The 11,988-nt window shown below is 49.1% G+C and overlaps 1 protein-coding gene across 1 annotated transcript in view; it reads right to left on the bottom strand.

The window, feature by feature from the left end:
• WWC3 (WWC family member 3) overlaps positions 1–10,743 on the bottom strand; it is a 157,212-nt gene extending 146,469 nt beyond the window's left edge. Inside the window, exons 1-9 of the mRNA XM_029284339.1 lie at positions 10,555–10,743; positions 9,366–9,507; positions 9,051–9,110; positions 8,512–8,716; positions 7,847–8,024; positions 7,410–7,755; positions 6,882–6,967; positions 6,496–6,638; positions 4,218–4,327 (exon numbers count right to left, since the gene is read on the bottom strand). Coding sequence (XP_029140172.1) covers positions 4,218–4,327; positions 6,496–6,638; positions 6,882–6,967; positions 7,410–7,755; positions 7,847–8,024; positions 8,512–8,716; positions 9,051–9,110; positions 9,366–9,507; positions 10,555–10,743 — 1,459 coding nt within the window. The remainder of the gene's footprint in view (positions 1–4,217; positions 4,328–6,495; positions 6,639–6,881; positions 6,968–7,409; positions 7,756–7,846; positions 8,025–8,511; positions 8,717–9,050; positions 9,111–9,365; positions 9,508–10,554) is intronic.
• Positions 10,744–11,988: the final 1,245 nt, after the last annotated feature.

Below are 11,988 nucleotides of genomic sequence, written 5' to 3'. Positions count from 1 at the left end.
CGCCTGCGCTCTTCACACGCCTCCTGCAGGGCATGTTTGGTAAAGTTCCTGCATGCAGGCTGCCGCCAAGCAGAGGGAGTAGCACAGCTAAGGAAAAGGGTAAAAAAAAATGGCGGACGGCGTTGTTTGGCGACCCCTGTGAAATGGTCGTGCGACCCCAAATGGGGTCGCGACCCACAGGTTGAGAACCGCTGCCCTATCTGGTCCGCCGGAACCTCCTCTACGGCCCTGATGTTTAGTAAATGTAGAATGGCGTCTGTCATGAGATCTCTCTTTGTTGGGTTTCTTAATAGTGGGCAAGAAACAAAACGATTTATAGATCTGGTTACAAACTCCAGGGACAGACCCTCCCTTATGGTGCTTAGCACCCGAGTCTGTGGTTGTGTTTACCCATTGTTGGATAAAAAGAGTGAGTCTGCCACCAATGGGAGAGGTCTTCCCCAAGTCACTTGGAGTGAAGAAAGGGATGGCCTCCTCTGCCTCGAAAGGAAGCCTTACCATGGGTTTGCTGTCGGATCGGTCCCTATAACTCATCTTGTCGAATGAACGGTCTGTTTTGGGAACAAAGGGCCGGGGTGTCTGTCCAGCCTCTGTGGGTGACCCCGTCCGAAAGGACTGAGGGCGAGCATAGGGAAGGAACCGCTTATTTGATCTCCTAATTAGATGAGAGATCACCTTCTGTTTTTGTTTATTCTCCACTAGATAGGGCGTTAGTGCCTCTCCAAATAGTCGACCTCCCTTAAATGGAGCCATGGCCACACGCTATTTGTGTTTACTTTCAGCCCTCCAGTTCTTAAGCCAAAGCAGTCGTCGCGTGACAACGCTGGAAGCCATCGCTCGGGCCGAATGTCTGACGGCGTACAAGGATACGCCCGCCATGTACTCTGAAGTCGCCACCAGTTTGGTCAGATCTTGGTGGACCCTGACCTCCTCTAGGGGAATCCTTGCCTGAAGCTGTCTGAGCCAGATGAGGGAAATTCTGGCAAAGAATGAGGTGGAGGTTGCCGCCTTTGCTGCCCATGCTGCTGCCTGGTGTACTTTACGTAAGGAGAGCTCGGATTTTTTATCCTCTGCCCTTAGGGCATCAGAGACATCTCCTGGTAACCTGGAGGATGAAAATAGCGGGACTAGGGAGTCGTCCACCTTAGGCACCTCCAACAGATCTCTCAAGATAGGGACCATATCCACTAACGTGCGCTCTGCTCCCCCCTGGGAAGGTTGGGCGCCCGGGGATTCCCATTGTCCTTGAATATTTTTGAGGAATAGAGGGGGACAGGGGATCTGTTGGCGCCTGACGACCAGTTCCGAAAATAACGATCCTGAGTAGAGGAAGGTTCCGGGGTGGGGATAGGTTCTGGGCCTATCTTACCCGCTGCACATGCCCTGCGAAGTAGAGATGGGAAGAGTGTAGAGTTAAAGAGCTCTACCATGGGATGAGGCTCTTGTGAAGGCTCCTCGCAATCCGACCATTGATCTCCAGTACAGTCATAATCAGAAGAGCTGGGAGTGTTGCTTCCCGGGGAATGAGGAGGGGAGATCGAATCTGAACGATCGCACCCTGTAGGTTGTGTTGAGACAGCTGGAACTGATGAAGGTCTCGGAATGGGTGAAGACTGTTGATGTCCAGAGGAAGCCATCACTTGAAGAACTGCCTGCGATATCATGGCCTGCAGCTAATCAGCAAACGAGGGGTCCTATGAAGGGCAAAGCCCTGCTGCTGTCGGGGTAAAAGTTGCTGCAGGTTCCATGGAGGGGCACTATGGCACAAGTTCCTCCTCAAAAAGGGGTGGGCCTTCCTGACCAAAGGTCTGCATAGAGACCTGCTCAGGCTCCCGCTCCAGGGACCACGCCCGTGTTGGAGCAAGAAATTGCGAGTCAATGGCGGTAGCCGCAAATGGGGGAAGTGGTGATTTGCCCACCTCCCCTGCTGCCAGTCTTTGTGCCCGGGAGAACTGCTTCTCCAAGGCCCCATGTGAGCGACTGGCCTGCTTGTCAGCAGACTTACTTGGTCTTTTGCCGGATTTAGACTTAGATTTGGCCTTTACCTTAGCCGCGGCTTCTTGGCAAGGGGATTTGCATTTAGGTTGCCTGATTGAAACAGAAGCCTGTGGCTCAGTGTTGTCTGCCATGATGAATTGAGAAGGTTCCAGTGGAACACTGGAAACAATCTCGGTCGGCAAGAGAACCGCCAGTTGTCTACCGCGATGGGACTGACGTGCATGTGGATCAGCGTAGTCCAGCCCACCAGCAAAACCGGAATCACGCTGGGCGCATGGGAGCACACGTCACTGAATGAGGAGCCAAAGTCAGTACTGTCCGTATAGCACAGGCTGATAACCAGGTGAAATTAAGGCACAGTGACAAGATCTCACGTGTCTCACATAGTGGCAATGGTCAGGATCTAGCGAACAACCACTAGATGCAGAGTAGCAGACCAGCTAAGGTGAAGGAGTTCTAAGCGGCAAAAGAACTGGTATAATGAGCTGTTGAAGAAGGGAATGTGATGTTGCTGAGAGGCTAACAAATAGAAAGGACCTACATCTGTGGACACCTAAAATGGAGACCCTGTAATTTGGGGTCTGCCTGGTCAATTTTCAGGTGCCTGCTGGGACCTAATAAGTATGGATAGGCCTGTGAGGGTTGGGGCTGTCGCGCGGAAACCAAAATGGCATCCGCAACGAGCAAGGGAAATAAGCTGTCCTGCGAGACTGCCCAAAATGGCGCCGGCAACTAGTGATTCTAGGGAGACTGGCAACGTTCCTCTGACTACTGTAGTGAAACTGCCGTTTGATGACCGGGCGAGAGGTGCGCCAACCTCAGCCTCTCCCAAAACCACCAAATCCTCAAGGAAGAGCCTCCCTGCTGTCCCACAAAGGACTGTTTCGCGGCGCCTTAAAATGGCGGCCGCGCTGCCGGGATGAAGGAGTTTGGTGGGGGAGCGCGAATCTGAGGCAATTGGATCACCTGCCTCAGATCGCGGAGAGAGACGCCCGAAGAAGTCCCTCTCACTCGGCTCAACAAAATAACTTATCCTCTGTCCCTTAGGTGAGATCTTCAAGGAAATACCTCACGGCCCGCATCGAACAGCTGAGAGGCACGGCAGCCGCAGCGCCTTCCAACAGCAGCGGGGACTCCGCGGACAAGACAGCCGACAGAAAACAAAGGGTACTGTCAGGTGAGAATTTTCTAAAAGATCGAGACAGCGGCAGCGCACACTTGAAAACCGCGCTGATTCCAGGCCTGCCAGCTGTAGCTGGGTTGTAATGAGGCAAAAAGTTCCACCAAGGAGCTTGACAGTTGAGCGGCCCCAAAATGGCATCTGCAAGATAAGCTGAGCTCCTGACAGAAGGGAAAAGCCCCAGATGACAGAGGCCAGAATCCCGATAGCAGGGATGATCAGAGGCTATGCAGCCTCTAACCTTCCTACCAAGGAGAATCCACTAATGGGTTAGAGAAAGGGAAAAAAAATTTTTTTCATCTAAGTCAAACCTGCCAGAAGAAGGAATTTGGGAGTGGAACAGACTAAGTCAAAACTGGGAGGTACCAGACCAGGACGGGCGTGACAACTTTGACTGACTTAGTCTGATTGGGCAGGAGGACTGAATTAACCCATTGGTGGATTCTCCATCCATCATGCTGGAGAAAAAATGAAACAATTCCAATTCTTTAAAAAAAAGATTCATATCTACATGTCCTATTCTTTCAGTTTTAATCCTTCGTTTTCATCACTTTCTATTGTCTTTTCTTCTGCTCTTTCCTCTCTCTGCTGCCATTGTCCATCTGCCATTTAATTTAATTCGAAGATAGTATCTTTATCTTTTCTACTATGGCTACCATAAATGGAAAGACTCTAAAGATTTTTAAAAAGCAATATTAAATCCAAAATTTGGAGGAAAAAAGAATTTATATAAAATCCAGATATTTGAACACATACACTTGCATTTATCAAGCTTGCCAATATTATTCAATAGTTCTATCTCCAATAAAATAAGTCATGACAGAAATCTTCAAATAAGTTATGCAAAGACAATCCTAAAACCCATGAGAATTGTGCATATTTTTTCATATTGCAGGACAGCATCTACAATAGCAATAATTTTATAATTTTATTGTATCTTTCTCCCTTGCCCAACTCTGATTAGCCTATATACAAATGAAAATTTAGGATCCAAGTCTGAGTTTATATGTATAACTTAAAAACAAAATTGGTCACTCACGATTTATGTGGTCCATGTAATAAACACCAATCTGTTGATCATAAACAGTTTCCCATCCTAAAGGTAGTTCATCACCAACACAATCAGCAAAAGTTAATGGCTTGGTAATCCTATAAATATTATAAAAAAACAAAAACAGTTCAAACATGCTGCATTTAATTATCATTATGGATGACTATAATATAACTTTGATAAATTATGATTAAGGACATCACTTTTTAATGCCAAAACTTTTAACATAGGACAAAGAAAATCAATCTCAAATAGGAAGAAATTTTAAAATGCACTGAAAGACAAGAATTAAACGGATCAATATTTACATTTTTATTCTCACCACCCACTGGAGTAAAAAATGGGAGAGATCAGAATCCTACACCACCGAGCTGAAAGTCTGCCTACCAGCAAAGATGGGAAAGAAAAAGAACTAAAACACATCACGGAAGCCCTCAGAACGTGTGGTTATCCCAACTGGACCTTCATCAAATCCCCCAAAAGACCCAGCAGGAGCTCTTCCATAACAGACAAAGAAGAAAACAATAAACAAAGCAATATTGTCATTCCATATGTTGCAGGAATATCAGAAAAGCTCAGGAGGATCTTCAGTCAACACAACGTAAGTGCACACTTTAAACCAACAACTATACTAAGGCAAAAGCTTGTCCACCCCAAGGATAAAACACCCACACACAAATTGAACAACGTGGTATATGCAGTATAATGCAGTGAGCTATGTGCAGATCTGTACATTGGGGAAACAAAACAACCAGTTCATAAACGCATGGCACAACATAGGGCATACCTTCATTATGTTCTCTGATGAACACAAATACAAACATATATACTCGGCTTCCTTAAATCCAATCAAAACAGACCATTAAACCAACACTGTCAATTTATTGTGGGAAGTCAGAGCCCCCCAGAGAAGGAAATATTAAAAGGGCAGAAAAATATATTTTTCCTCAAAAGGATTTTTAAAAGCAGAAACCAACCCTGGCCCCAAATCTCTCTGTCCCCAAGCAGTAGCCAGCCCTATACAAATGCAAATGTAAAACTATCAGGAAAGCTGGAGCCAGAAGACAAAGACCTAAAATCTGATACCTCACCCAAACTCTGTCATTAGCCCAGCCCCAGGGAAGCAGGATATGACTTTTGGGACATAATAGGACTAACCCATTACTATCAAGTATACCAGAGAGGCACACCTAAACTCAGGTCAGAATATGTGACACAGGAAATAGCCTCAAAGTTCATGCCACAGGAACAGGAAACTATTCCAAACAAAAGGCTAGAGAGGGTATAAAAACCTACTGCCCATGTGCTCAGTCCTTCTTTCCTCTGGTCTTTCCTGCAAGAACCATCTTTCTGCCTCTTCAATAAACTGTAACCTTCTTCCCAAAGCAGTCGCCATGTTGCTTATTTATTCCCAGCTTGGATGAACCAGGATGAAGACTTTACTTCCAACAATTCGGCAACCCAGATGGGACTCCAAGCTAACCTCTCCAATGGACTGAGACTGGTAAGCCCCATCTTGCCGGCAGCAGACCCTTTGTGTCTGTAGATGGGTTTCCCAGGCCTTGCCCATGTGGAGCCAGGGTAGTAAAGGGAGTTTTTGGGTTTGAGCTCAAGGACTGCTTTGGAAAGAAGGGGCGTTGTCTTACCTGAACGCCTTTTCTCAGCAAAGAGGAATGTAGAATCCACGGATGGGTGTTATTTGTCCTCTAGCCCAATCAGACCAAAACAATCAAAGTAGCCACGCCCCTTCAGGGTCTGACCATGCCCCAGTTTCGAAAAGGGCGAAGCCAGTGATTGTTCTGTACGACGTGATGGCTCCCGAAAAATTGACACTGACCTGACTGCTAACGGAATAGGGAGGGAATGAATTCTACATTCCTCTTTGCTGAGAAAAGGCGTTCAGGTAAGACAACGCCCCTTCTCCAGCAAATGGAGGAATGTAGACTCCACGGATGGGACATACCAAAGCCCTTATGGTCCCATGGGAGGGATGCAGGCCGGTTAAGTGTCATCATTAAATTGAACCACCTGCTGCAAAACCCGGCGGCCGAACGCGGCCTCAGCAGATGCAAACTTATCGAGCTTCTAGTGCCGAATGAAAGGTGAGGGAGATGACCAGGTCGCCGCCCTACATATGTCAGATATGGTAGCCTGAGTCTGCCAAGCCGCTGATGTGGAAGCGCTACGAGTAGAGTGGGCTGTTAGTCGACCTGGGACTGGTAAGGAATAGACCCGGTAAGCCTGAGCTATACAGGCCTTGATCCACCTGGCGATCGTAGAAGAGGTAACTTTCTGTCCCTTGGAGCCTAGACGGAAAGACACAAACAGCGCCTCCGATTTGCGAAAGGGGGCCGCTCTTTTAAGATAATGGCGCAGTGCTCTGCGCACATCAAAGGAGTGCCACTTGCGCTCAAGGGGACAAGAAGGATTTGGACAAAAATCCGGCAATATAATTTCCTGGGCCCGGTGAAATAGTGAATTCACCTTCGGAATGAATAAAGCGCGGCCAGTTCGGAAACACGCCTCACCGACGTGACTGCCACCAGAAAGGCCACTTTATAGGATAAAAGATGAAGTGGACAAGACCCGAGAGGTTCAAAAGGGGATCTTGTAAGGGCCTGTAGGACTCGAGGCAACTCCCAGGAAGGATACCGATGCACCACAGGAGGCCTGGTATTGGTTACGCCCTTGATAAAGGATCGGACCGCTGGGTGATGGGATAGCGGCGTATTCCAAAACTGCCGGAATAGTGACAGAAGAGATAAACTTTTGTTGGCACACCAGTCACAAAAATTCTTCCAAGTGGCATCGTAGATCCGGTTTGTCGCCGGCCGCCTTGAAGCCTGGATCATAGTAATTACTCTTGAAGAGTAAGATCCCTGCATTAGGAATTGGCGTTCAGATGCCATACGGCCAGTTGGAGCCACTGTGGATCCGGATGCCGTACGGCTCCCTGTGTTAGGACTATCCGCTCTGGAGGAATTTTCCACGGAGGAGCTACGGCGAGATTCACAAGATCCGCGAACCATGGTCGCCTCGGCCAGTGTGGGGCCACAAAAATCAGCTCCGCTTGTTCCTGCAACAGCTTCCTGATGACGGCCAGGATCAAGGGAAGAGGAGGGAATGCGTATAGGAGACTCCTCGGCCAAGGAGTGCGAAGGGCATCCGCTCCCTCCGAACCCTGAGAAGGGTATCGAGACAGAAACTGGGGAAGCTGGGCGTTCACCGGGGAAGCGAACAGGTCGACAGTAGGTCGTCCAAACCGGTGAGTGATCTCTCGAAAGAGACGGGGATGCAAACGCCACTCTGTGTGGTCTACTATAGACCGACTCAAGAAATCCGCCTGGCGGTTCTCCACCCCCGAAATGTGTTCCGCTTTGAGGGACAGAAGATTTCTCTCCGCCCACGCCCCCAGTAATTGTGCCTCCGACATTAGGGCCCGAGATCGAGTTCCGCCCTGCCTGTTGATGTGGGCCTTTGCCGCCACGTTGTCCGTTAGGACTAGCACATGGCGGCCTTCCACTATCTTGTGGAAATGGCGAAGTGCCAGGTGTATGGCCCTTAGTTCCAGCCAATTTATGTTCTGTTTGAGATCCCTTTTGGACCACTGACCTTGCGCTAAGTGATGTTGTAGATGCGCCCCCCATCCGAATAAGCTGGCGTCCGTTGTCAAGGTTATGCGAACTGGTTCCCTGAACATTGATCCTTTGTCCAAAGCCGGGGATAGCCACCAGAGAAGGGAAGGGTCTGAACTGGGACCTGTACCCTCTGGGGGAAGCAGGCTTCTCCCCGCCTCTGATAAGGGAGCAGAAACCACTGGAGTTGTCTCGTGTGGAGTCTGGCCCAGGGCACTATAGCGATGCAGGAAATTAATTTTCCCAACAGCTGCGAAGGAAGGAGCAGGGTCACCCGCTTTTCCCTGCGAACCTTGGATACCAACTTGCGTATGCTGGTCCGACGCTCTTGGGACAGAAAAACTTGACCCAGGTTGGTATCGATTATTGCGCCCAAGTGCAATAGCCGGTTGGTTGGGGATAGGTGACTCTTTTGAAAATTGATCAGGAACCCATGATCCTGGAGTGTTCTGATCGTTAGCTTGACGTCCAAGCAAGCATTCAGTGCCGAGGACGATTGAATTAGAATATCGTCCAAGTAACACTGGAGGCGTACCGGAACTAATCTCAGCTGTGTGGCAAGGACTGTCAGGATTTTCGTAAAAACTCTGGGGGCTGATGACAGGCCGAATGGTAAGGCCTTGTATTGATAATGGCGATTCACATACGTGAATCTGAGATATCGCCTGTGAGCCGGATTTATGGGGATGTGGAGGTAAGCTTCTGACAAGTCTATGGATGTGAGGAAATCCCCCGGTCGAATGCTGCCTAGAATCGAATGGAGGGTTTGCATCTTGAATTTTTGGTACACCAGGAATGAGTTGAGGGTCTTGAGATCGAGTATTGTCCTCCATCCCCCTGAAGTCTTGGGACCTACGAAGAGGATGGAGTAGAACCCGAGACCTCTTTGATCTGGTGGTACCTGTTCTATTGCTTCTATGGTGAGTAAATGTTGAATGGCCTCTCTCATGAGACCTTGTTTTACTGGATTCCGTGATAGGGGGCAGGCTATGAAGTGCCGTGGGGGAGGAGCTAGGAATTCTAGAGATAGACCATCTCCGATGGTGGTGAGAAACCAGCTGTCTGTGGTGGTACTTTCCCATTTGTGGAAGTATTTTGTCAGCCTTCCTCCGATGGGAGGAGTCCACCCCAAGACACTTAGTCTTTCGGAAGGGACGACCTCCCCTGCCACAGAAAGGTCGCTTACCCTGGAATTTTGGCTTTGGCCTGTCCCTGTAGCCGGACCGGTCCGAGGAGCGGTCCGGCCCTGCTTGAAAAAGCCGATACCCACTCCAGGAATTTTTGTCTAAGCTGGACCTAAATGACGGGCGTCGATTGTATGGAGTAAAACGTCTGCCCGTCCTTTTAGAAAGGTGAGAAAGTACCTTCTTTTTCTCCTTGTTTTCAATTAAATAAGAAGAGAGTGCCTTGCCAAAGAAGCGACCACTCTGATACGGAGCAGCTGCTACCCGCCATTTATGCTTGGTGTCGGCCCTCCAATTTTTTAACCAGAACAACCTACGTGCAGCTACGTTGGAGGCTATGGCTCTGGCCGAATAAGTGGCCGATTGCAGGGACACGTCCGCCATATATTCCAGAGCAGCTTTCAACTTAGTGACATCCTGATGTACCCTCAACTCATCTGGGGAAATCCTGGCCTGAAGCTCTTGGAGCCAAATCAAGGAGATTCTGGCGAAAAAAGAAATAGAAGTTGAAGCTCTTATCGCCAATGCCGACGCCTGGTGAGTTCTACGCAAGGAAATCTCAGATTTCTTGTCCTCAGCCTTAAGGGCCTCAGACATATCCCCTGGGATCTTATTTTTCTGATAGAATGGGGGAGACTCACCCACTCCCGGGACCTCTAAAACCTCGTTGAGGGAAGGGACCGTATCCAAGAGTTTACGGTCTATACCCCCAAGAGCTGAGAAGGTACCAAGGGATCCCCATTGTTCTTGAATGAATTGAAGAAACATGGGGGGACAAGGAATCTGTTGGTTCTTTGTGACAGGTTTCTGGAACAGTGGATCAGAGCCCTGTGCAGAGTCCTGATCGGTTGTTTTTTGGGGCTTCACCGGTTCCATCTTCCCGGAGACGCAGGCCTTGCGCAAGAGGGAAGAAAAAAAGAGTCGGATTAAAGACCCCAATCAGAGGAGTAGCCTCTGTATGTGCGTCCTCATCATCTGACCACAGGCCCTCCTCGAGGACCCGCTCGGAATATTCTGAGATCACACTTCCTTCAGATCGTAGTGGAGAGGCCGGATCTGGGGGCTCATAATTCCTAGGATGTGTAGTTCCCCCAGATATGGAAGGGTAAGAAGTCCCTGAGACCAGAGGGGTCCTCCCTGAAGATGCCATTGCCTGAGCCACCGCCTGAGAAATCATGGTCTGAAGCTGGGCAGTGAAAGATGGATGCTCCGGGGACCGGAGACCCGTCGCCGTCGGGGTGAATGATGCCGACGGAATCTGAGGGGGGGCCACAAAGGAAGGTTCACCCTGGTTGACACAAGCTATTGGGACAGGCCCGGATCGGTGGTCGGAACTGAGTCCTGGATTTGCATCCTCAGACCTTGGTCAAGTAGGGACAGATGATCCCTACTGAATCCAGGCGAGGGATCGAGAGTGTGCTCTGGGGACCAAGCCCGTGGAAGTGGAGAAGGTCGTAGCCCCTCAGATGTGGATGCAATGGGGAGGGAATTGGGAACCGGTTGTACCTGTTGTGCGTTGTTGGCTCTGGAAAATTGTCGTTCCAACGCTCTATGTCTGCTGTCTGCCTGCTTCTCTGCCGTCTTAGAGGTCCGTTTGACCTTGGCCTTGGCTTTTGATGGTGCTTCCTGGTTGGGCGACTTGCGTTTTGCATTTCCACCAGAGGTGGAAGCCTGTGGAACGGTGTTATCCGCCATGGTACACTAACAAGGAGATAACAGGCGCTCACCAGGAGATCCCTGGATCCGTCCTGATCTGCAGTACACTAACAAGGAGATAACAGGCGCTCACCAGGAGATCCCTGGATCCGTCCTGATCTGCAGGAGACAAGGCTACGGCCCACCAAGATGGGACAGGCCTGCACGAGGGTCTGTGAGGTCCGGCCCACCGACAAGCGCGGAGTCACACCACGCGATATAAGCCGCGTTCAGCCCTTGGGAGCTGTCCTGTTCCCTAATCAATTAAGGATTGATGGTTTGTATGATCAATAATGATCTATTAATTTAATTGAATTTTTTTTAAAAAATAATTTTTAATATTTTTTTATATATATATATATAGGGGACCCTCGTGCCTCACTTAGTGGCGACCCTTAGGACAGCAACTGGCCAGCCACCAGATGCAGACAGCGGAACAGGCAAGCAAGTCACAGTTAATTCACTGAATGAATAAGACCAGCAGGCAGAATATAAAAAGGCTGAAGAGTATGATGAATAAAGTAAAATTCTCTGAAGGAGGTATTGCCTCAAGGAACTCTCCCTGCCAGCCACGAGGCTGATTAAAATGGCGTCTGCCCAGAGGTGGGGGGGGAGGAGAATGGCCAGAAGCCAAGGGGCCTGATCCAACAGGGGGGAATAGGATCCCCTATACCCCCGCGTAAAGTTGTTTCTCTCTCAAATGATCAGAGGATGCCCTTGTACAATTGAACAAATTGGCAATGAAAATTAGTAAGGAGTGTGATCGCGCAGAGGCCCAAAATGGCGGCCGCGACGATCCGAAGCTATAAATATGCTGTTTGCTTCTGACGAAGTGAAATAGGAGCCCCTATGTTCCCCTAAGTCAGACTCTCTTTTAAGTGTAAGTAAAGAGAGAGAGGAAGCCCTTCGTCCAGTAGTGTAGATTTTGTCTAATTTTGAGTTGCGATCGTGCGGAGGCCTCCAAAATGGCGGCCGCGCCGATCCGAGGTGAAATGAAACTTTTTTTTTTTTTAATGTTCTCCTTAGGTAGAAAGAAACCTGGAGAGTGACTTCGATTCAAGGAAAGAAGACAGAAAACGGTAAGAAGGCTTTGGGCAAAGAGATGAAATTAGGTACTGAGCCCAAAGAAAGGCAAAAAAAGGGGGGGGAGGAGGAATGGAGATCGCCACGCTGCACAGGGCAGCGTTTGAAGACGATCAGCTAGATGTCGGCAGGGGCTTGCCTAGTCCTTACAGCTCTGAATAG

This window comes from Protobothrops mucrosquamatus, unplaced genomic scaffold (assembly GCF_001527695.2).
Source record: "Protobothrops mucrosquamatus isolate PMUCROS unplaced genomic scaffold, P.Mucros_1.0 scaffold_125, whole genome shotgun sequence".
Taxonomy (NCBI): Eukaryota; Metazoa; Chordata; class Lepidosauria; order Squamata; family Viperidae; genus Protobothrops; species Protobothrops mucrosquamatus.
This window is presented reverse-complemented; position numbering and strand designations above follow the sequence as displayed.